The sequence below is a fragment of the Aotus nancymaae genome, unplaced genomic scaffold (assembly GCF_030222135.1).
Source record: "Aotus nancymaae isolate 86718 unplaced genomic scaffold, 86718_ANA_hifiasm-v0.15.2.pri h1tg000006l, whole genome shotgun sequence".
Taxonomy (NCBI): domain Eukaryota; kingdom Metazoa; phylum Chordata; class Mammalia; order Primates; family Aotidae; genus Aotus; species Aotus nancymaae.
This window is the reverse complement of record NW_026988417.1, coordinates 77,653,068-77,677,221: the sequence shown is the minus strand read 5'-3', so window position 1 is coordinate 77,677,221 and position 24,154 is coordinate 77,653,068. Positions and strand designations below refer to the sequence as shown.

The following is a 24,154-nucleotide window of genomic DNA, read 5'->3' as shown; positions in this document are numbered from 1 at the left end:
TCTTTCTGACCTGTATTTTGATCAAATTAATTCATGTATGAAAAACCATACTGCCACTTGTGAAATAGTCTTCAAGAGCCCTCCAAGTATGTGGCATATCTTATAATCATGTTTATTTTTTACTTTTTTTGAGATAGAATCTTGCTGTGTCACCCAGGCTGGAGTGCAGTGGCATGATCTTGGCTCTCTGCCACCTCTGCCTCCTAGATTCAGGTGATTCTCCTACCTCAGCCTCCTGAGTAGCTGGGACTTCAGGCGTGCACCACCACACCTAGCTAATTTTTGTATTTTTAATAGCGATGGGGTTTCGCCATGTTGCCTAGGCTGGTCTCAAACTCCTGACCTCAGGTGATCTGCCCCCCTCGGCCTCCTAAAGTGCTGGGATTACAGGCATGAACCACTGCACCCAGCCATAATCATGTTTATAATTTGCTATTTTTATTTTTATTTGTGACAGTAATTATTTATTCATGGTGTCCCCTTAATGACATCTACCTAAGCTACACCATTCTTACTATTATAACTTTCTGTTATCATCATCACCTGACACTTATTGAAAATGTATTATGATTAAGCATAATGCTACGCACTTTACGTGAATTACCTAATTTAGTCCTCCAACAATTATCTAAGAAGTGTACTTGTACGAGATTTGTTGTTGTTGTTGTTGTTGTTGTTTTTTAAGACAGAGTCTTGCTATGTTGCTCACACCTGGCTCTTGTCCCAGTTTTGTAAAGAAACTGAGATTCAGAAAGGTGAATAATTTTCTAAGGTCATTAACTCCAGAGGACTATGTTCTTAACCACTGAATGTGCTAATTCCCTATACCTTCCAGAATTGTCCCAAATTGGAAATCTATAGAAGGAACTACATGAGACTAAACTGCTTCCCTACATGGTTCTTACAATGCCACATGGCTCTCTTGGTTATTATACTGTAGGTTTGGTCAAGCCTCCTCTAAAACGCTCCCGATCTGCACCTGATGGAGGAGATGAGGAGAACCAGGAACAGCTACAAGACCAGATTGCCGAGGGCAGCTCCATAGAAGAGGAGGAGAAAACAGATAATGCTACCTTACTGCGCCTGTTAGAGGAAGGAGAAAAGGTATTGTGCTTCTGAAAAGTAAGGATTGTAAATATTTCAGAACATATTATTAAGACAAGATGAGTTGATAAGGTAGTTGTGGAAAGTAAATGCTTTAGCCTCTGTAATAAAATACAGCTTTAAGTCTGCCTTTTGGGTTCAATATGTTACTTCTCTCATCTCTCACTTCCCTGAAACCTTAAATGGCATAAGGTTTCATCAGATACAGTATTAACAACTGGCACCTAATTCTCTGTCTTCCTCTATACCACAGATCTTGCCATAATTCTCTATTTCAAATCCATGTAGACAACCCATTCAGTAATCTGGCCTTGTATTTTTCTACATCTCCATAATTCCAGTATCACCTACAGGCGGCTTCAGCCAATCTGGACTGTCACCTCCAGCCTTGGATTCTTTAGCCCCTGCTCTCCTTCACTCACAGAAGATACCACCTTCCTGTTTTTCTCACTCAACCTCCAATACCTGCCGACCTCTCCAGTCACATTCCACTGACTCTGTCTTGTAGTCTGAGCCCCTGCAGCCTGGTACACCTTGGAGTTATTACACCGCCATGTTGTGTTTTTTTCACTCTGCACTTTACTCATCATGGTTGTCCATGTTGCATTGCTATTAAGGAATACTTGTGGCTGGATAATTTATAAAGAAAACAGATTTATTTGACTCAACACTTCTGCAAGCTGTACAAGCATGGCACCAGCATCTGCTCAGCTTCTGGTGAGGCCTTAGAAAGCTTTTTTTTTTTTTTTTTTTTTTTTTTTTTTTTTTTTTTTTATTGCATTTTAGGTTTTGGGGTACATGTGAAGAACATGCAAGGTTGTTGCACAGGTGCACACCTGGCAGTATGATTTGCTGCCTCCCTCCCCTTCACCTATATCTGGCATTTCTCCCCATGCTATCCCTCCCCAACTCCCCACCCCCCCCACTATCCCCCCTCCCCCCAACAGACCCCCGTGTATAGTGCTCCCCTCCCTGTGTCCATGTGTTCTCCTTGTTCAACACCCGCCTATGAGTGAGAACATGTGGTGTTTGATTTTGTGTTCTTGTGTCAGTTTGCTGAGAATGATGTTTTCCAGGTTCATCCATGTCCCTACGAAGGATGTGAACTCCTCCTTTTTAATGGCTGCATAATATTCCATGGTGTATATGTGCCACATTTTTCCTGTCCAGTCTATCATCGATGGGCATTTGGGCTGGTTCCAGGTCTTTGCTATTGTAAACTGTGCTGCAATGAACATTCGTGTGCATGTATCCTTATAGTAGAATGATTTATAATCCTTTGGATATATGCCCAGTAATGGGATTGCTGGGTCAAATGGAATTTCTATTTCTAGGTCCTTGAGGAATCGCCACACTGTTTTCCACAGTGGTTGAACTAATTTACACTCCCACCAACAGTGTAAAAGTGTTCCTATTTCTCCACATCCTCTCCAGCATCTGTTGTCTCCAGATTTTTTAATGATCGCCATTCTAACTGGCGTGAGATGGTATCTCAATGTAGTTTTGATTTGCATTTCTCTAATGACCAGTGATGATGAGCATTTTTTCATATGTTTGTTGGCCTCATGTACGTCTTCTTTTGTAAAGTATCTGTTCATATCCTTCGCCCATTTTTGAATGGGCTTGTTTGTTTTTTTCTTGTAAATCTTTTTTAGTTCATTGTAAATTCTGGATATCAGCCTTTTGTCAGACGGGTAGGCTGCAAAAATTTTTTCCCATTCTGTTGGTTGCCGATTCACTCTATTGACTGTTTCTTTTGCCGTGCAAAAGCTGTGGAGTTTGATTAGGTCCCATTTGTCTATTTTGGCTTTTGTTGCCAATGCTTTTGGTGTTTTGGTCATAAAGGCCTTGCCTACGCCTATGTCCTGAATGGTTTTGCCTAGGTTTCCTTCTAGTGTTTTTATGGTGTTACGTCTTATGTTTAAGTCTTTAATCCATCTGGAGTCAATTTTAGTGTAAGGTGTCAGGAAGGGGTCCAGTTTCTGCTTTCTGCATATGGCGAGCCAGTTTTCCCAACACCACTTATTGAACAGGGAATCCTTTCCCCATTGCTTGTTTTTATCAGGTTTGTCAAAGATCAGGTGGTTGTAGATATGTTGTGTCGTCTCCGACGTCTCTGTTCTGTTCCATTGGTCTATATCTCTGTTTTGGTACCAGTACCATGCTGTTTTGATTACTGTAGCCTTGTAGTAGAGTTTGAAGTCCGGTAGTGTGATGCCTCCTGCTTTGTTCTTTTTGCTTAGAATTGACTTGGCTATGCGGGCTCTCTTTTGGTTCCATATGAAGTTTAAGGTGATTTTTTTCCAGTTCTTTGAGGAAGGTCATTGGTAGCTTGATGGGGATAGCGTTGAATCTGTAAATTACTTTGGGCAGTATGGCCATTTTCACGATATTAATTCTTCCTAACCATGAACATGGAATGTTTCTCCATCTGTTTGTGTCCTCTCTTATTTCGTTGAGCAGTGATTTGTAGTTCTCCTTGAAGAGGTCCTTTACGTTCCTTGTTAGTTGTATTCCTAGGTATTTTATTCTCTTTGTAGCAATTGTGAATGGCAGTTCGTTCCTGATTTGGCTCTCTTTAAGTCTGTTATTGGTGTATAGGAATGCTTGTGATTTTTGCACATTGATTTTGTATCCTGAGACTTTGCTGAAGTTGCTTATCAGTTTCAGGAGATTTTGGGCTGAGGTGATAGGGTCTTCTAGATATACAATCATGTCGTCTGCAAATAGAGACAATTTGACTTCCTCCTTTCCTAATTGAATACCCTTTATTTCTTTTTCTTGCCTGATTGCTCTGGCTAGAACTTCCAGTACTATATTGAATAGGAGTGGTGAGAGAGGGCATCCTTGTCTAGTGCCGGATTTCAAAGGGAATGCTTCCAGTTTTTGCCCATTCAGTATGATATTGGCTGTTGGTTTGTCATAAATAGCTTTTATTATTTTGAGATACGTTCCATCGATACCTAGTTTATTGAGGGTTTTTAGCATAAAGGGCTGTTGAATTTTGTCGAAGGCCTTCTCTGCATCAATTGAGATAATCATGTGGTTTTTGTCTTTGGTTCTGTTTATGTGGTGAATTACATTTATAGACTTGCGTATATTGAACCAGCCTTGCATCCCCGGGATGAATCCTACTTGATCATGGTGGATAAGCTTTTTGATGTGCTGTTGTAATCGGCTTGCCAGTATTTTATTGAAGATTTTTGCATCTATGTTCATCATGGATATTGGCCTGTAGTTTTCTTTTCTTGTTGAGTCTCTGCCGGGTTTTGGTATTAGGATGATGTTGGTCTCATAAAATGATTTGGGAAGGATTCCCTCTTTTTGGATTATTTGGAATAGTTTCAGTAGGAATGGTACCAGTTCCTCTTTGTATGTCTGGTAGAATTCGGCTGTGAGACCATCTGGGCCTGGGCTTTTTTTGGGTGGTAGGCTCTTAATTGCTGCCTCGACTTCAGACCTTGTTATTGGTCTATTCAGGGTTTCGACTTCTTCCTGGTTTAGGCATGGGAGGAGACTACTGTCCAGGAATTTATCCATTTCTTCCAGGTTTTCTAATTTATGTGCATAGAGTTGTTTGTAATAATCTCTGATGATGGTTTGAATTTCTGTGGCATCTGTGGTGATATCCCCTTTATCATTTTTTATTGCATCTATTTGGTTATTCTCTCTTTTCTTTTTTATTAGTTTGGCTAGTGGTCTGTCTATTTTGTTGATCTTTTCAAAAAACCAGCTCCTGGATTTATTGATTTTTTGTAGGGTTTTCCGTGTCTCTATCTCCTTCATTTCTGCTTTGATCTTAGTTATTTCTTGTCTTCTGCTAGGTTTTGAGTTTTTTTGATCTTGCTCCTCTAGCTCTTTCAATTTTGATGATAGGGTGTCAATTTTAGTTCTCTCCTTTCTTCTCATGTGTGCACTTATTGCTATATATTTTCCTCTAGAGACTGCTTTAAATGTGTCCCAGAGATTCTGGTATGTGGTGTCTTCATTCTCGTTGGTTTCGAAGAACATCTTTATTTCTGCCTTCATTTCAGTGTTTATCCAGTCAACATTCAGGAGAAAGTTGTTCAATTTCCATGAGGATGTGCGGTTCTGGGTGGGCTTCTGAATTCTCAGTTCTAACTTGATTGCACTGTGGTCTGAGAGACTGTTTGTTATGGTTTCTGTTCTTTTGCATTTGCTGAGGAGTGATTTACTTCCAATTATGTGGTCAATTTTAGAGTAGGTGTGATGTGGTGCTGAGAAGAATGTATATTCTCTGGATTTGGGCTGGAGAGTTCTGTAAATATCTATTAGGTTTGCTTGTTCCAGGTCTGAGTTCAAGTCCTGGATATCCTTATTAATTTTCTGTCTCGTTGATCTGTCTGATATTGACAACGGTGTGTTGAAGTCTCCCAGTATTAATGTGTGGGAGTCTATGTCTCTTTGTAAGTCTTTAAGAACTTGCCTTATGTATCTGGGTGCTCCTGTATTAGGTGCATATATATTTAGGATCGTTAGCTCTTCTTGTTGTATTGATCCTTTTACCATTATGTAATGTCCTTCTTTGTCTCTTTTGATCTTTGTTGCTTTAAAGTCTATTTTATCAGAGATGAGAATTGCAACTCCTGCTTTTTTTTGCTCTCCATTTGCTTGGTAAATCTTCCTCCATCCCTTTATTTTGAGCCTTTGTGTATCTTTGCATGTGAGGTGGGTTTCCTGGATACAGCACACTGATGGGTTTTGGCTTTTTATCCAATTTGCCAGTCTGTGTCTTTTGATTGGGGCATTTAGTCCATTTACATTTAGGGTTAATATTGTTATGTGTGAGTTTGGTCCTGTCATTTTGATGCTAGCTGGCTGTTTTGCCCATTGGTTGATGGAGATTCTTCATTGTGTTGCTGCTCTTTACCATTTCGTGCGTTTTTGGAGTGGCTGGTGCTGGTTGTTTTTTTCTATGTGTAGTGTCTCCTTCAGGAGCTCTTGTAAAGCTGGTCTGGTGGTGATGAAATCTGTGAGTACTTGCTTGTTTACAAAGGATTTTATTTTTCCTTCCCTTATGAAGCTTAGTTTGGCTGGATATGAAATTCTGGGTTGAAAGTTCTTTTCTTTAAGGATGTTGAATATCGGTCCCCACTCTCTTCTGGCCTGTAGGGTTTCTGCTGAGAGATCTGCTGTGAGTCTGATGGGTTTCCCTTTGTGGGTAACCCGACCTTTCTCTCTGGCTGCCCTTAGTATTTTCTCCTTCATTTCAACCCTGGTGAATCTGATGATTATGTGCCTTGGGGTTGCTCTTCTAGAGGAATATCTTTGTGGTGTTCTCTGTATTTCTTGGACTTGAATCTTGGCCTGCCTTGCTAGGTTGGGGAAGTTTTCCTGGATAATATCCTGAAGAGTATTTTCCAGCTTGGATGCATTCTCTTCGTCACATTCAGGTACACCTATCAAACGTAGATTAGGTCTTTTCACGTAGTCCCATATTTCTTGTTGACTCTGTTCATTCCTTTTTACCTTGTTTTCTCTAATCTTCCCTTCTCGTTTTATTTCATTGAGTTGATCTTCAACTTCTGATATCCTTTCTTCTGCTTGGTCAATTCTGCTGTTGAAACTTGTACATGCTTCGCGAAGTTCTCGTGTTGTGTTTTTCAGCTCCATCAATTCACTCATATTCCTCTCTAAGTTGTCCATTCTCGTTAGCATTTCGTCAAGTCTTTTTTCAAGGTTCTTGGTTTCTTTGCATTGGGTTAGAACATGTTCTTTTAGCTCATGGAAGTTTCTTATTATCCATTTTCTGAAAGCTGATTCTGTCATTTCATCACTCTCATTCTCCATCCAGTCTTGTTCCCGTGCTGGTGAGGAGTTATGCTGCCTTGTAGGGGGAGAGGTGTTCTGGTTTTGGGTGTTTTCATCCTTTTTGCGCTGGTTTCTTCCCATCTTTGTGGATTTATCCGCCTATTGACTTTGTAGTTGCTGTCTTTCTGATTTTGGTGATTTTAAGTCTGCAGCAGCTGAACTCATAAACCCCCTTTTCTTCTCCCCAGGTGTTCTGGCCCAGGGGTTTAGCACTTTATGTTTTTCAGCTGTGTTGCTACCGTTTTCCCTGCCCACAAGGTGGCAGTCTAGTCACACTCAGCCTGCAGAGGCTTCGCTGAGCTGCTGTGGGCTCCACCCAGCTTCCGTGTGAGCTTCCCAGCAGTCCTGTGGGTGTAGTTAGAACTGCTTCCGCTATGCTGGCCCGCCCCTGTAGTGACGGAGTCTCTGTAGTGGCGGGTTGTCTTGGTTACGGAAAATTGCCCCGGGAACTGCAGGGTGTTTCCCGTTGGAGGACGCCCCTCCCCCACAGAGCTGAACCGTCCCGGGTTCAGCCGTGTTTCTAGAGGGGCCCTCTTTGTCCTGTAATCTCTTGGCTTGCCTCCTTGCCACAGTTCCCCTTGCTGGCCCAGAGGGGACACAGTCTCGTTCACTTTGTTCAAGGAGCCGCTGCTCCCCGCCCCCCGTGCAGGCCGAGCGGCTGCTCCGGTCCAACCAGCAGCGCTGGGAATGCGGGGAGCTTCTCCGCACAATTAAAATCCGCTGCCCTGTGTGCCGCTGCGTCAGCCGAAGCAGCGGCTCTGAGATTCGTGGCACTCCCTTGCCCGGGGGTCTCCTGGCTTGGCTCCCTGCTTCAGCTCCCCTTTCTGGCTCAGAGGGAACTCTGTCTCTCTCGCTCTGCGCAAGAAGCCACTGCCCCCCGCTCCAGGGCGTAGGCTGAGCGGCCACTCCGCTCAAACCAGCAGCGCTGGAGACCCGTGGGGCTTTTCCTCCTGTGAATCTCCTGGTCTGTGGGCAGTAAAAGTCCGTCTGGAAATGCGGCGTCCACTCACCCTCTGCGCCTTCTCTCGGAGCTGCAATCCCGACTTCCTCTTAAGTGGCCATCTTGGATCGATCCCCAGAAAGCTTTAACTCATGGCAAAAGATGAAGGAGGAGCAGGCTTGTCACATGGTGAGAGAGGGAGCTCTTGTGTGAACGGATAGAGTAAGGACTCACTCATTACCCCCAGGACAACACCAAGCCATTTGTGAGGGTCCCACCCCCACAACACAGACACCTCCCATAAAACTGCACCTCCCACATTGGGGATCACATTTCAACATAAGATGAGGAGGCAACACGCATGCAAACATGTCACTCATATTGTTTTGTTCTGCCAAAATGCTCCTCTTTCTTTTACTTGCATAACCTTTATGCTATTATATCCTGTGTATTATAATCACATTTATCTGGATGTTTGTAATAATCAAACATAGGAAGCTTTCTTTGACTTTTGCTAGCTCAGGCTTGGTTAGATACCCTTCCTCTATACTTTCATGATGTCTTATATGTATCACTCTGTATTATCATGTCATAATTACTCGTTCCAGTATCTTTCTTTTGTCCTAGATGTTGAGCTCCTTATAGGCAAACTGTCTTATTCCTATCTCAGTCTTACACAGTTCCAGTTGCATAATAGACACCCAGTAAGCCTTTGAATGAAGGAATGATTGGTTGAATAAACAAGGGAAAGAATGATTTGGATGTGCCATGAATATCACCTTTTTAAAGGATATTCTTTTGCCTATCATATTAGATCTTGGTATAACCTTAGAGATCTTACCCTCTAAGAAGTAGTCACTAGAAATTGGAGTATAATCAAAACAGTTCTGTTCAAATGTATGCCCTAATTAATATTGAATGACAATACATGAAAAAAAGATCATGTAACCATAAAAGTACACCAGATATGAAAGGAGCACAAGAGAGGCTTCTAGGGACTGGGGAGCATTCTGTTTCTTGGTCTAGATGCTGGTCACACCAAATTTTTAGCATTTGAAAATTCATCCAGCCATACACTTGGGAAACAAAATTTTTTCTGTGTGTGTGTATATGTATATGTTTGTATATATATGTATGTATATGTGTATAGCATATAGACATATATACTGCAATAGAAATACTTTTTAAGTACATTAAGTACATTAGGATTAGGCCAGGTGTGGTGGCTCATGGAGGCCAGCACTTTGGAAGCAAGGCATGTGGATCACCTGAGGGCAGGAGTTCGAGACCAGCCTGGCCAACATGGTGAAACTCCGTCTCTACTAAAAATACAAAAATTAGCCCAGCATGGTGGCGGGCACCTGTAATCCCAGCTACTCAGGAGGCTGAGGTAGGAGAATCACTTGAACCCAGGAGGCAGAGGTTTCAATGAGCTGAGATCACGCAACTGCACTCCAGCCTAGGCAATGACCAAGACTCTGAGGTCTCAAAAAAAAATAAAAAATGAAGTACTTCAGGATTGATCAAATGTAGCAATGAAAATTGACTTATGTTTAGATATTTTAGAAAACCTATTATAATGCTTTCATTTTTAAAATTTTTAATCTCATGAGTACATTTTTTGCTCTAGTTGTTTTAAGTTTTGATAGTGCAGGAAGTGTATTCAAACTGACATTTGTTTGACTCTGATTTAACTGCCGATTTTTGTCTTGACTCATGTTGAACTATGTTTAAGTGAGGAAGAGTTTTTACAAAGAATTAGATACTACCCTTTGGAGAGAAAACAATACTTACATTGAGATATTTAGCAACCCTCCCTCGTATGAGGAAAATATAACTTCTGCCAAGCTTGGCTTTTTGCAATAGCACAGTAGTGTCCAGGGAGCAGAATCCAGGTGGGGAATGAATAGAAACAGATTCTACAGTTCCATTTCCAGCGGGTATTATGGAAAAAGAAGGTAAACTGTATGGAAAAGAAAGCCTGATTATGTACATTATCTCACTTAATTCTAACAAGCCAATGAGAAATTTACAAGAAGACATGGAGGCTCAGAGAAATTAAGAAACTTGACCTAGTCTTCAAAGTTGGCAGAACTGGAAATTTACCCTACATTAGCAGGCCCTGCAATTTTCACTCTGTATCACCTTGCCTCACATAGAACACAATCCTATTCAAATCTCTTTACATGTATGCCTCAATTCCCTTTCCTGCCAATCTTGCTGTATCTGTTTCCCTTTATGAGAACAGAGCCTTATCTAATGTTCTTTACTTTTAGAAGCTAGCACATATGTGCCTGGCCTACATAAAGTACACTCAGAATGTTGAGAGAGATGGAACCAGTGAATGAGTGGAGGGGTATGAGTGGATTGTTTAGTTTTACTTGGGTCAGTTTCAAATCAGACTGTAATCTAAGCTAATTCTTCTCAACATGCTTAAACTCTGATTTAATATGCTTAGCTCCAGGGATACCATAATAGTGTAACAAAAATTGATCTTTACAGAAAAACTATATTAATGAATGTTTATGGGCTTCTTTATAGATCCAACACATGTACCGTTGTGCTCGAGTCCAGGGCCTGGATACCAGTGAGGGGCTCCTTCTTTTTGGTAAAGAGCATTTTTATGTGATTGATGGATTTACCATGACCGCAACCAGGGAAATAAGAGATATTGAAACCTTACCTCCAAAGTAAGTAAAGGAATGAAGAGACACAGTGTATGACTATCTTTAGAAGACAGAAAATATATTTGCATAGTTTTCCTTTTTATTCAAAAAATTGTGTTATAGGCAATGTTATCTTTCAGTTTGTGTGTATTCACCATTACGTATTCACAAAGATGATATTCAGTTATTCTAAGGTAATAATGAAAATGTTTGGCTTGTTTATCAAAATGAAAGCTAAATAAAATTTATTTCTGTGCATTAATAGCATCAGACACCAAGTTATTTATATTATAATGTATGTATTTTAAAATTTATTCTGAATTTATAAATTGTCCTTTTAAAAAATATATCAGCAGATACAGAATCATAAAGAAAATGCAGATTACTACGCAATACTCTTAAAAATGAAAGAACATCACCAGGTACTCTGAGTACCCTAGAAACAGCGTGACTGAAGCATCAGCAGAGATTCACTGACTGAGTTGTAGGCATCTTCCTTTTCTTCTGCCAGTCCTGTGATGGAAGTGGTAGTGGTAGTGGAAAACTCAGGAGACAGACCAAGCTAGAAGAAAGATAAGAAGCTTAAGGCTTAAAAGATCAAGACTGCTTCTCTTATTTTAACATTTTCCTAGCACCCTTGAATAAAGACATTGTTTCTGTAGTTCATTCCTACAAAATATTTCAAATAATTACTTTCAACAACAATCAGGTCTCATGAAGACTTTCATGGGTCCTTTTTCCATACAAAAATATTTTAAAGTATATGTTGTGACTAATGGTATAAATATAATCATATATTAAAACATTTTCTTCTACCTAAAAGTTGATTTTTTTTTCCTGATTTTAAAATAAATTAAGACCTTTTTTTGGGTACCAAAGTATGTGAGCTGAAGCGCTATGCTAACCATGTCTTGTAGATAACTTGGTCCTGACAGTAATAAGGGGATTTAAAAAATTATATTCATCAAAGGGAGTTCCTTGTATCTCAGGTAGCTAACAAATTCTTCTTTTAAATGTAATTGTTAGCTGAAAATTCTGATTCATATTATTCCTCCATCCTGTTCATGTGTTTAAAATTGGCACACCCTTTGTGGAACAGTAAATTTATCTCTTACTGTGTTTTTGTTTACTTACTTTTTCTCTTGGCTGCCTGTAGTATGCATGAGCCGATTATCCCTAGAGGAGCCAGGCAAGGCCCTAGTCAACTCAAGAGAACATGCAGCATTTTTGCATATGAAGATATCAAGGAAGTTCATAAAAGGAGATATCTCCTGCAGGTGAGTCATTTTAGTAGTACTGTTTTATCATGTTTTTTTATTCTGAAAATGTATTATTTGAAAATTGATATGTGCCATGAAACCCCTCTATAGGATTCGCATTACTCTTTAGAGTAATCCTTAGATTTGATTATAGACAGACTTAGGTCACATGGATGCAAAATTTTGTATAAAGCATTTCTCTTGTTTAAACACAGCCTAAAATTTAGGTGATTGTATTTGTTATCCATCTTTCCCTGCAGTTATCCAAATCAACATTTTAGTTTTCTTCTAATATAAGAATTATATCCTTACTATAATTTTATAAAATTACAATTTTATGATAATTATTTTTATTATTATTCTGTTATTAAAGACTTTAGAAATAAATTGAGCAGAGTAAGAAATATCTGTTTATTGTATAACTTAATCTTCAGGGAATTCATGACTCTGAAAGTGTTAGCAAATTAACTTCTTGAACATTGTAGAAACTTTTAGTGGAAAAGTTAATAAATGATTTTATTTGTGAACTTCTGTTTTTTCTTAATGTTTTTCTCTCTGATCATTTCAGCCTATTGCTGTGGAAGTTTTCTCTGGAGATGGACGGAATTACCTCCTTGCCTTTCAGAAAGGAATTAGAAACAAAGTCTATCAAAGGTCTTGTTTATTAGGAACACTTTTTATACTATCATGGGAAGTGATGGAAGGGGAAATCTTTTCTCAGTTTAGCTAGTTTTTTTTTTCTTTTCATTTTTAATTTTTCTTGCCTGAGAATATGCCAAGTAAAGTTTAGCTAGTTTTTAAAAATCTAGAATTTAGATCAACAAGTCAACATCTTTGAAGAAAATAATTTGTATTATTTTTGCCAACCTCTTGAAACAATTATTCTTCTAACTTTTAAAATGATGCAATTCTATTGTGACATATCATTTTTCCTCCTCATAACTTATAGTGGAGATCATCAAAAACTACTTTCATCACTAAGTCCTGTGTCTCTAAATATAAAGGATGATGAAACTGTAGCTTTAAAAATAAAACTTTACTTTCAGAATAGGCTTTCTTTATGTTTACCAAATTGAAGCCAATGCGCTTTCTTGCTATTGAATCCAAGAACTGAGTTCCCTTAGAAATGTAATTGACAGGGGCTTTTCTCTGGCTATGGAAGGGATATTGGATACCTTCATCCTTGAAAAAGTAGTATAGACAAATCAGATAATCTAATCTAAGCCTATTTTTATCTTTAATAAACTATATTTAAAATTTACCTTTTAAGTGAAAAACAGACCAAGCCATGCAATGGCTCACACTGATGTTCTTAGCACTTTGGGAGGCCAAAGAGGGAGAATCACTTGAGTGTAGAAGTTCAAGACCAGCCTGGGCAACATAGTGAGACCCTGTCTCTATAAAACATAAAATAATTAGCCAGGCATGGTGGCGCATGCCTGTAATGAGAGGTTGAGGTGGGAAGATTGCTTAAGCCCAGGAGGTCAAGGTTACGGTAAGCCATGATTGCACCACTGCATTCTAGCCTGGGTGACAGAGCAAGATGCTGTTTCCCAAAGTAATATCAAATTTTTTTTAAAAGGAAAAGCAACACTCATCTCTGGTACTTAAAGATATTTCTCTTGAATATGTGGATAATAAGGCTATTCTGAACTAACCATAGAGATGAGAGGCATTCTCTTTTTCTTTGAAGGGTGGTATAGATCCTGGCAATCCCTCTATTACAGACAAATTTATATTTCAAATTATGTCCATGAGGAATAACTAAACCATGCAACATTGCTTCTCGTTGCAGTACAGTAATATTACCTATGAGCACCTGGGAAATGAGAGTGGTTCTTCAAATAAAGTGCCTGTGGATGTTGATTGGTAACCCAAAACTCCTTTCACATATGGGAAGAGCTAAGTAAAGTGATTGAGATTCACTTTTACTTACCTAATTTTTTAATTTCTAAAGGTGCTGTTGTTTTCAGTGCTAAGAAAACAGTATTTTGCTATTCAGAGAAGTCCAAAATAATAGATTTTGTTATGGGCCTTTATATTTGGCTTTGGACATCGTCATCCTATTTTTTATAACCAAAAGGATATTCTAATTATTATATATTCCTTTTGCCTGCCATTTAGTGGGTTATGGGAGGGTAGATGCAACTATGAACATATAAACAAATCATCCTTTCTTAGGCTTCCCATTAGATCCCAACTGAAACTTCATTTGCAATTTTATGCTATTTTAAATTTTTCAGGTTTTTGGCTGTAGTGCCATCTCTAACAGACAGTTCAGAATCTGTATCTGGGCAACGACCAAACACAAGTGTGGAGCAGGGGTAGGTGGTTTGTTCCTTGCATACTATAGTTTAATAGTGAAATTGGGATGATTCATATCTGGACAGTAGTATTAAACATTTTTAATGAATGTTTTTCCCCAAGTGGTTGCAAAATCTTTTGCACATTTTCCTTTGAGATATTATCAATTTGTATAGGATTTTTCTACCATAAGGTATTACTCCTTTGCTTGTCATATTTGTTGCAAATTTCCCAGTTTTCCCCTAAATTTTGCTTTTTGACATTTACATTTAAACTTCTGTTTTTATGTTTTCTGACCTACCAGTGCTTCCTTTATTCTATTTACAGTTGTGTTTCATCTTAGCAAGTCCTTCTAGATGACATAGCCATTTCAAGAATCCATAGACCCAGCTCCATTTATATCACTCAATAGCTGTTAGCCCTTTATAATCCACTGGAAAGAAGCAGTGCTTTGGGGCTGTAAATTAATTATTAGAGCATGCAAGAAAATGACTTTTAAAAGTACTATAGATTCTATAATTTGTAAATAAAATTTGATTCCAATCTGTGTGCCTCTAAATATGTTGTGTATTTCTCTTTAAGTTTTGTTTTTATTTTTCTATGCCAATCCTTAGCAAATACAATGCTAAATATATGCTTTTGTTAAACCCAGAAACATATTCTGCTCCTAATAATTGTGTTGTTGTTAACATAAATACAGGAAGTGAAAGATTTCCTTAAAAACATAAGCCTTTTTTCTACTTGTAAGCAAATTGCTACTACTTTTACCTCCCTAGATAATCTTAAACTTGCTATTTCTTTGTTCTTGCTACTGTCTGTGCTGAGTTAGCTGTTCTTAAAGAACTTTTAAGAGCTCAGAGGCAAGAAACAGAAATTCGTTTCCAACTTTAATCTTCCATTTCATGTGTCCCCTTTCTTACAATGTTGAAGAATGATCATGGGTATTTTTCCAAAGAGAGTATCTTGTGCATTCAGTTTACCTGATGGAAAGACTAGATGTGGAAAACAGTATCATCAAGCTGAATGTGTTTAGGACCTAAGGTTTACAAATGTATTAATATACTTTCAGAGAAGAAAATATATAGTTAAATACTTTCTCCTGGTTCCATGACCAGTTATTAATTATCGGTATTATAAAGCTGTTAAACCTTAAATAGGATTTTATAATATAGGATTTTATAATATTCTAAGGAAGTATTTTATCCCCAAAAAAGTAATGTATAAATTTTAAATGAACTGGACAGCAATGACTTCCCTGTTATTAATATTCATATTTTCATTAACTTATTTAATGTGCCGTGTACCTGCTATGTACAGAATATTATATAATATTTCAGTTATTCTAATTAAGTGTCCTTGAATCTATTTACTTAGTAATTATAGTAAAAATAAGAAAGACTATGGTTAGAGTGTGGCTCATGCCTATAGTCCCAATATTTTGGGAGGCCGAGTTAGGAGGATTGCTTGAGGCCAGGATCTTCAGACCTACCTGGGCAACATAGCAAGACCCCATCTCTACAAAAAATAAATTACAAAATATTTTTTAAAAAGAAAAGGCCAGGCACTGTGGCTCATGCCTGTAATCCTAGCACTTTGGGAGGCTGAGGCGGACGAATCGCCTGAGGTCAGGAGTTCAAGACCAGCCTGGCCAACATGGGGAAACCCTGCCTCTACTAAAAATAGAAAAATTTGCTGAGTGGGGTGGTGAGTGCCTGTAATCCCAGCTACTCGGGAGGCTGAAATAGGAGAATTGCTAGAACCCAGGAGGCGGAGGCTGCAGTGAGCCAAAAAGAAAACAAAAGTTTAACTAGATCAGTGTTCTTCCAGCTCTTTTGAATATGACCTAGAGTAAAAAATATATATTATATTACATCCCAGGACATATAAATGGAATCATAAACACTCGACAAACAAAATTCACACACAAAAAAATACTTACTTTCCCTTACTATATGCGATGCCTTCTGATGTCCTTCCTCTGTTTTCTTCAGTTCAATTCTATGTTACTTCATATTTCAAAGTGCTGATCACAACCCACTAAACTGATTTTATGACCCACTAATAGATCCTCCATAGTTTGAAAAATTCCTGGACCAGGTGACTTAAATTTTTCAACTGTATACTTTCTCAAATTTAAAATGTCATTGCCTGGTATTTATTGTATTATGTATTGCTTTTAGATCTGGGTTGCTTAGCACTTTGGTTGGAGAGAAGTCTGTGACTCAGAGATGGGAGGTAAGTTTAATGAATATATAAGCTTTCTCAGAAGTTTGTAGTTAGAGTAGAAGTCATACAGTTAAAAGCACTTTAATTATCCATAAAATATATACCACAGAGAAAATGTTTTATTTTCATTCTTTTTAGGAAAAGGAAGTATTTCATTGTTCTGAAATCTGTTAAAAAGAAACTGTCCTTTATGTCATTTTGCATATAAAATTTTAAAAGCTGAACGTAGTGGAAATAATTGATTGCTCAAAAATGAATATTGATCTTTCCCCAGAGAGGTGAAATCAGCAACTTCCAATATTTGATGCATTTGAACACTTTGGCTGGCAGATCATATAATGATCTCATGCAGTATCCTGTCTTTCCCTGGATCCTTGCAGATTATGACTCAGAGGTATATCTTAAGTTTTTTTGCCTAAGTAGAACACATTTTCAAAAATAATTTTAAAATACTACAATTGAAGAGGGGTGCAGTAGCTCATGCCTATAATCCCAGCACCTTGGGAGACCAAGGCAGGTGAATCACTTGATCCCAGGATTTCGAGACCAGCCAGGGCAGCATGGCAAAACCCTGTCTCCACTTATAATACAGAAATTAGCCAGGTGTGGTTACGGACCCCAGTTGTCCCAGCTATTCCGGAGGCTGAGGTGGGAAGATTGCTTTAGCCGGGGAGGTGGAGGCTCCAGTGAGCCAAGATTGTGCCACTGCACTCCAGACTGGGTGATCAAGCAAGACTCTGTCTCCAAAAAGAAAAGAAAAAAGACTGCAGTTGCCTAAATATTTGATTGGCTTTGTAGTTTAGTGTTCTCAATAGGCACAGGCACTTAATTCAAATAGATGAGAAGCATTTAGCACAGACATATAAAAAGTTTGGATAATTGACCCATTTACTGAGTACTGGACATAATTCATAATGTCTATTCAGTTTCTTTAAGTGCTGATTAATTTGCATCTATTAGTGGATGTCAGAATCCATCTGTGTAGTTTGAAGGGTTTGTTAGGAAAACACAAAGTAACTCTTCTACAAAATATTCCTGCCACGTAAAAGAAATTTGTTATACTATTCCAAGAAGCCTTGGGAAAAGATTTCCAACAAGTCAACAGGTACATGACTTAAGACTCAAAATCAAGAGCAGATAGATGCATATGAATGTTGTCATTCCCCTCTTCCTTTGCCTCCTGTCTGATGTAGGTCTGATTATGGTTCAGAAATGAACCATAACAGGCATATGAAAAGACACTTAGCCCTAGGTAAACAAACAAAAAGATTGTTTTTAAAATTCAGAAATTCATTGGAATTTCTCATTCACTAGAATCATGGCTGCTTATCCATTCAGAAATTTTATATATCAGCATATTAAGGAAAAGGATATAGCTTCTATCCTCAGAAAATTTTGGTCTAACGAAAGAATGAAAGAAAATCCACCCTCTGTACATGGGTCTACATTAGTATATTTGATATGTGAATCTGTTTATTTGCTTGTATGGTTAATATGCATACCAATAATAAATAAATGTAATAGAAAGAAAAGAGAAGATCAGGAGTAAAGACTGATAAAATGAAAATATCTTTTATTTCAGTTAATTAAGGATAATTAGAAAGAAAGTGTAGATTTTTAAAGAGACAGGAAGACCAAAAGAAATGTGGTTTTCTGAGAAGGGAGTGGAGTACTTTGTTAACCCATAATTGAATATGTATCTCATGGGAACATGACAGGTCCCATTACTGAACCTTCAATTCTCTACCTTTTTTTCCCAATTCAATTTTGACCCTCACTATGTATTCCCCATTTCAGGAAATGGCACCATCATCCATGCTGTCTTACAGGCTGGAAATTATACTTTTCCTACTGTCCATGTCTGCTCAGTGGCCAACACATGTCTACCTTTATCTCCATCAGCGTACCTAGTGTCTCATTTCTGGCCCTCCACATCTTTTATTGGACCATTACAGCAGCCTCCTAAGTGGACTTAATGCTCTAGTCTCTCCTTCCTTCACTGTGCCCTCTACACTGCAGCCAGTTTCAGGAACACATATCTAATTGAGTCATCCTCCTGTTTAAAATCATTCAGTGACCAGGTGCCATGGTTCACGCCTATAATCCCAGAACTTTGAGAGGCTGATGAGGGTAGATTGCTTGAGTCCAGGAGTTCAAGACCAGCCTGGGCAACATGATGAAATCCCATCTCTACAAAAAATACAAAAAATTAGCCAGGCATGGTAGCATGCATCTGTAGTCCCAGCTATTCAGGAGGCTGAAAATGGGAGGATCACTTGAGCTGGTGAGGTGGAGGTTGCTGTGAGCCGAGAGCATGCCACTGCACTCCAGCCTGGGCGACAGAGCAAGAAGCTGTCTCAAAAAAATAAAATAATGAAGTAAAAATAAATAATAAAATTATTAAGTGAATCATCATCATAATTTGGGAGAGTTGGAAAACCTCATTATAGCAACCTTTTCAGTGTAGTTCCTGTATGTATATTCCTCATGTACTCCCAGAACTGGTGTTGTGGGGCACCCTGGTTCCCTCTCTTGTAATTTAGTGGCTTTTCACACACAGCCTGACCTGCCCGATGCCCATGATACATTTCTTCTTTCTACCAACTAACTCAACTGATCAGCTCCACTTCATCCTTCAGCAAACACTCAAGTACCAGCCCTGTGATGGGAAGCCTTCTGTTCTTTCTATCCTCTGTCTTCTGTTCTCACACTATCCTGTAGCTGTATAACATGGTACCCATTTTTTTTTCACTGTGTTAGTCATGGAGCTTTCTTTTACAGCGTAGTCCTGCTATTTGTTTAACCCTACTCAATTGTAGGGTCAAGGTCCTTGAGCACATAGACCATTTTATGTCTCTCTCAACTCCCAGCCCTTAGAACGATGCCTGGTACTTTGTACGTACTTTAACTTTGTTGAATTAACCACAAAATACAAATGAGGTACTTTACATATAAACTTTAAGAGAACAGATATACTAACTTGACTTACATTCATAAATGGAGATCAGTTTATCCTTTTAAAAATATAAGTTTGGCAAAATTGGTTATTCATAATGCCCTATAAAAAGGACACAAATATACCACAGGCACATGTTTCAAATTTCTACTTTTAAAACCCTCAGGGAGTAAATTTTAGTTTCCTTTTAAATATGTGAATTAGGTCAACTCATCAGCTTTTAAAATAATCTCTGGTAAACTGGAAGAATCCATCTCATTGGGAAGTTACTTGATCTGGTGTGATGTTATCTTTTAGAGGTGATTGAATTACAGTGTTCTAATTTATATCACTTCCAGATCACCTCTGAGAAGAAAATGCTCAGAAGTAAAGTTGGAGGGAGACAGGGTCGGGGTGGAGGGAGATCTGATCCTTCAATTATGTGAGTGATGAGGTTAACGATGAATTGGAGCTATTGTGTCCACAGTCTCCTGCTGAGGTCCTTGCCAAGACTTGGAAGCATTTTCCCTCTTATTCCTCATCCCCTAAACCTGGATCCTAAGTGGCCTCTTCTGTGAAACACATAATTTCCAAAGCAGTTGTCTTCCAACTGAATCAGTTAACAAACTGCCACATGCCTGTCCATAAAGTGTGGATAAATAGTATGTACATAGCATTATTTTGGAGTCCAGTTATGCCAATTTGACCTCACAGATACTAGTGCATTTATAAATCATCATTGTCCACTACAGCCACTATATCTACATTAGTGAGGCCAGAGAGTGTATAGTGACTTGGAATTGAGTTTTATTTTGTATTTTAGGAGGTGGATCTTACTAATCCCAAGACGTTTAGAAACCTGGCTAAGCCAATGGGAGCACAAACAGATGAACGATTGGCTCAGTATAAGAAGCGGTATAAAGACTGGGAGGATCCTAATGGTAAGCAACTTTTTCTGTCATTGGACTTTGTACCCAGGTTTCAAAAGTAAACCATTATGTAGCAGTTGACATTCTTAACATTTTCCTTCAAATTGCTTATATATCATATCTATATGTATTATATGTCCACACATATATGCAGGTTATTATAGTAGAAGAATCAGGTTTGCATACCAACTTAGGGCCATGCTTAGAAGGTGTTTTAAATAGCTTATCAGAGTACTAGTGGAAAACTCAGTATGCCTGCTTTGCATAGGGCAGAAATTTCCCATCATAATCTGCTTCTGTCTCTAATCATATTTAGTCCAGGAACCACACTTTCATTTATTGGCTCTCTTTTAATTTTATTGAGGCAATTTTTGGAACCGTTCTGCATTAAAACAAAAACACTATATTCTAAAACTGTATTATTTACTTGTTTATTATGTTTAATGTTTATTGTGTTTCTCCCTCAAAAAGGCAAAACGAAGGAGAAAGAAAGACTCAGCTTGTAGTCCTGTGTGAACTCTTATTCTCCTCTCTCTGCCAAGGAGAATATGTAGTAAAAATACATAAAATTGCTTAATATTTATAAACAACAATTTAGAGAAATACATAAATACAAAGCCAGAACCTAATAAAAAGTAACTATAAGTTAATTTGCTGCTTTAGTGGAAGGTGGTCTACCATTTATGGTTAACTATTATAGTAAGCATCAAAACATGAAATTGGTAGACATACTAAGTTTGTGGGAATAGGCCATTGAGTTATACTTAATTTGGATTACTGTCAAATATAGAAGAGAGGGAAAGTGGTGTCATCATGAAGTGTTCCTGCTACAAATGCCAGTACTGACTGCATTTAGTATCACAGTTGTCACATATGCTAGCATTTTCAAATATAAATTAATACTAATTTTATTTTTCATATTTCTTTTGGTTTTAATTATGCTTAATTTTCCTAAACAGGAGAAACTCCCGCATACCACTATGGGACCCACTATTCATCTGCAATGATTGTGGCCTCATATCTTGTAAGGATGGAGCCTTTCACACAGATATTCTTAAGGCTACAGGTAAAACTTTAAATTTAGGGTTTTCTATTTTATACAAGCCTACTTCTATGTAAAATGTCACCTTTTTAAAATATCATTATCTTGCATTACAAGGAGCTCTGTGAAGTTTTAATGACAAAGTAGTCACATAACTAAAGTAGAATTTTGTTGGACCAAAACTGATTAGTGAACTAGAATTCACTTGGAACAAACAAGTTCCAGCCTCCTTTAATCAAATACTTAAGTAGCATACACCTTCCAAGCAGCCCTAACTGATTGAATTAAACAATTTTTTTTTTACAAAAACGTGCTATATTCCAGCTCTTTCTCTGTTTTCTCTATTACAATTGCTTTTCCATACATTCATTTATTCAGCAAATATTTAATAAATACCTACTGTGTGCCAGGCACTGTTCCAGGTACTTGGGAGGACATCAATTAATAAAGACAAAAGCCTGACCTGTGCAGTTTATGTATTTCAGTTGAAGGAGACAGCCAACTATCAAAAATAAGAAAATTGTAAAGTATTTTAGAATGTGATAAAAGCTATCAGAAAAATATAGGTCCGGAAAGGGGGATGGAAGGTGGAGAGAACCAGGAGGTTGGGCAGGGTGGGATGCAGTTTTAAGTAGAGCAGTCAGAGTAGGTCTCCTGTAAACAAAAGTCGAAAGGAGGTAAGAGTATTGCTTCTGCAGACATCTGGAGATACGTGCTGCAGGAAGAGGGAAGCTCTTCAAGGGCTCTAAGGCAGGCCTGTACCTGATGTGTCTGAGGAGCAGCCCGGGGCCAGTGTGTCCAGAGTAGAGTAAGTAAGAAGGAAAGTTGTAGGGGAAGAGGTCAAAAAGGAAACGGGTGCCAGTATGGCGGGCCTTGGCAGCCATGGCATGGCCGTTGGCATTCTCCACAGTGAGCATCATAAGACAGGTACACCATGTTCACTTAAAACACAGCATGAGGGGTTTCACTGAAGAAGATGGGTAGTGTACCTATGAGACTGCATAGTCAAAAATATCCCTTTTCTATTTGAATTTGCTTTATCAGTCTGTAACTGATCACCTTTTCTAATTTCCCATTTAATTCTCATTGGTGTGAGAACTTGCATATCATGTTAATTTATAAAATTAGCCAAACATAAAATTTGAACGTTTCCAACTGTAGATGATTTACATTAGAATCTTTTATTGGGATGGCATCATCAAACTGTGGAAGAACTCATATTTCTTACAGCCTTGTCCTCTCTTTAAAATCTATTCTTTGAATGACTTTTTAAAATCTTTGCATTTGGATTTCAGTTTGATTATAAAACAAATGCATAGAGAACCCTCTGTAAGGATTATCCCAAAAAGAATTCGATTTTTTATGATTATTTAAAAATTTTTGTGGATTTAGTGTAGGATAATGGGAAATTGAAATGTCACCAAATATAGTTTGAGTTTTCAAGCTCTTGAACTTGACAGAAGCTATCCGGTGAGAATGGTTCTCTAATAGAGAGGTGCCTTCTCATTCTGCCCACAGGGTGGCCACTTTGACCTGGCTGACCGGATGTTTCACAGTGTGCGCGAGGCCTGGTATTCAGCGTCAAAACACAACATGGCAGATGTAAAAGAACTTATCCCAGAGTTCTTTTACTTACCAGAATTCCTGTTCAATTCCAACAACTTTGATCTAGGTACGTATAGCTATGGTACTATCTTAGGAATGTTAGCCCGGAAAAGCCCAACAGAAATAAGTCACTTCTCTGAAGATTGTCTGCAGTACACATTAACAAGTATAATTTTGTTACAGTTTCTTGCAGTCACTTGCTATAATTGGGTGTGGTTACATGTGAAAGAAAAGCATATTTATGTCCCAAAAGAGCTGTTTCAAACGTAGAGTCTGGGAGACATTTAAAAATTGACATGGGCTGGGTTCAGTGGCTCACACCTGTAATCCCAGCACTTTGGGAGGCTAAGGTAGGCAGATCACTTGAGTTCAGGAGTTCTAGACCAGCCTGGCCAGCATGGCAAAACCCCATCGCTATTAAAAATACAAAAATTAGTCGGGCGTGGTGGTGGGCACCTGTAATTCCAGCTAATTGGGAGGCTGAGGCAGGAAAATTGCTTGAACCTGGGTGGTGGAGGTTGCAGTGAGCTGAGATTGTGAACTGCACTCCAGCCTGGGCAACAGAGTGAGACTTCATGTTTAAATAAATAAATATTGACACAGATTACTTCCAACATTTAGAATTTTATTGTTTTGATGAAAACAAAGATAAAGTGAAAATTTATTTGAAAAGTATTACTATTGAAACCCATTGATAGCTAAGAGCGGTATACCCACATTTTTCACATATTGTTTTAATCCCATGTATTACCTAAGACATTCTCGGTTTATATGCTAATGTATTTTAAAATTAGAATTTCAGAATAACTTTAAGTAAATCCCTTTTCTTTATCTGTAAGGGCTCTATTTTCTAGAAAAACAGGACCAAATCAGCAATTATAAAAAGGAGAAAAATTTTATCAGTGCTGTTTTTATATTATCTGGCAGTTAGAGGAAGTGGAATTGACTTTGGTTACAGTTTCTTGGAACACAGCTTGCTGATCTATGCTTCTGAGTATTTCTTTTAAAGAATACCAGAATTCCATTGTTTCCATGTTAGAATATTCCTGCCAGATACTTGTCGTTTTGTATTTTTTCACTTCCTGTATTTTCCACTGTCTTATAAGAGTTCAGCACATAAATTATAACTGTACTACCTCTAAATTTTCATGAACAGAAAATACAGAGAAGTATTTGTATCCCATACATATGAAAGATACTTCTATTTGAAGTTTTCTAAAGATAATTTTTATGTATTTAATTGTCCATCAGCAACTCTACCTTTATGAAATTGGATCTAATGGGAAAGATAACAAGACTTGCTCCACAGCCC

General features: G+C 38.1%; 1 protein-coding gene across 6 annotated transcripts in view; it reads left to right on the top strand.

Moving 5' to 3' along the window:
- Positions 1-24,154, top strand: part of WDFY3 (WD repeat and FYVE domain containing 3) — a 284,809-nt gene that overhangs the window by 223,713 nt on the left and 36,942 nt on the right. For all 6 annotated transcript variants that reach the window (XM_064368830.1, XM_012437733.3, XM_012437736.3 and 3 more), the window contains 10 exons: positions 941-1,104; positions 10,418-10,566; positions 11,699-11,819; positions 12,370-12,455; positions 14,045-14,125; positions 16,286-16,340; positions 16,606-16,725; positions 20,090-20,207; positions 21,155-21,261; positions 22,756-22,909. In XM_064368830.1, coding sequence (XP_064224900.1) covers positions 941-1,104; positions 10,418-10,566; positions 11,699-11,819; positions 12,370-12,455; positions 14,045-14,125; positions 16,286-16,340; positions 16,606-16,725; positions 20,090-20,207; positions 21,155-21,261; positions 22,756-22,909 — 1,155 coding nt within the window. The remainder of the gene's footprint in view (positions 1-940; positions 1,105-10,417; positions 10,567-11,698; positions 11,820-12,369; positions 12,456-14,044; positions 14,126-16,285; positions 16,341-16,605; positions 16,726-20,089; positions 20,208-21,154; positions 21,262-22,755; positions 22,910-24,154) is intronic.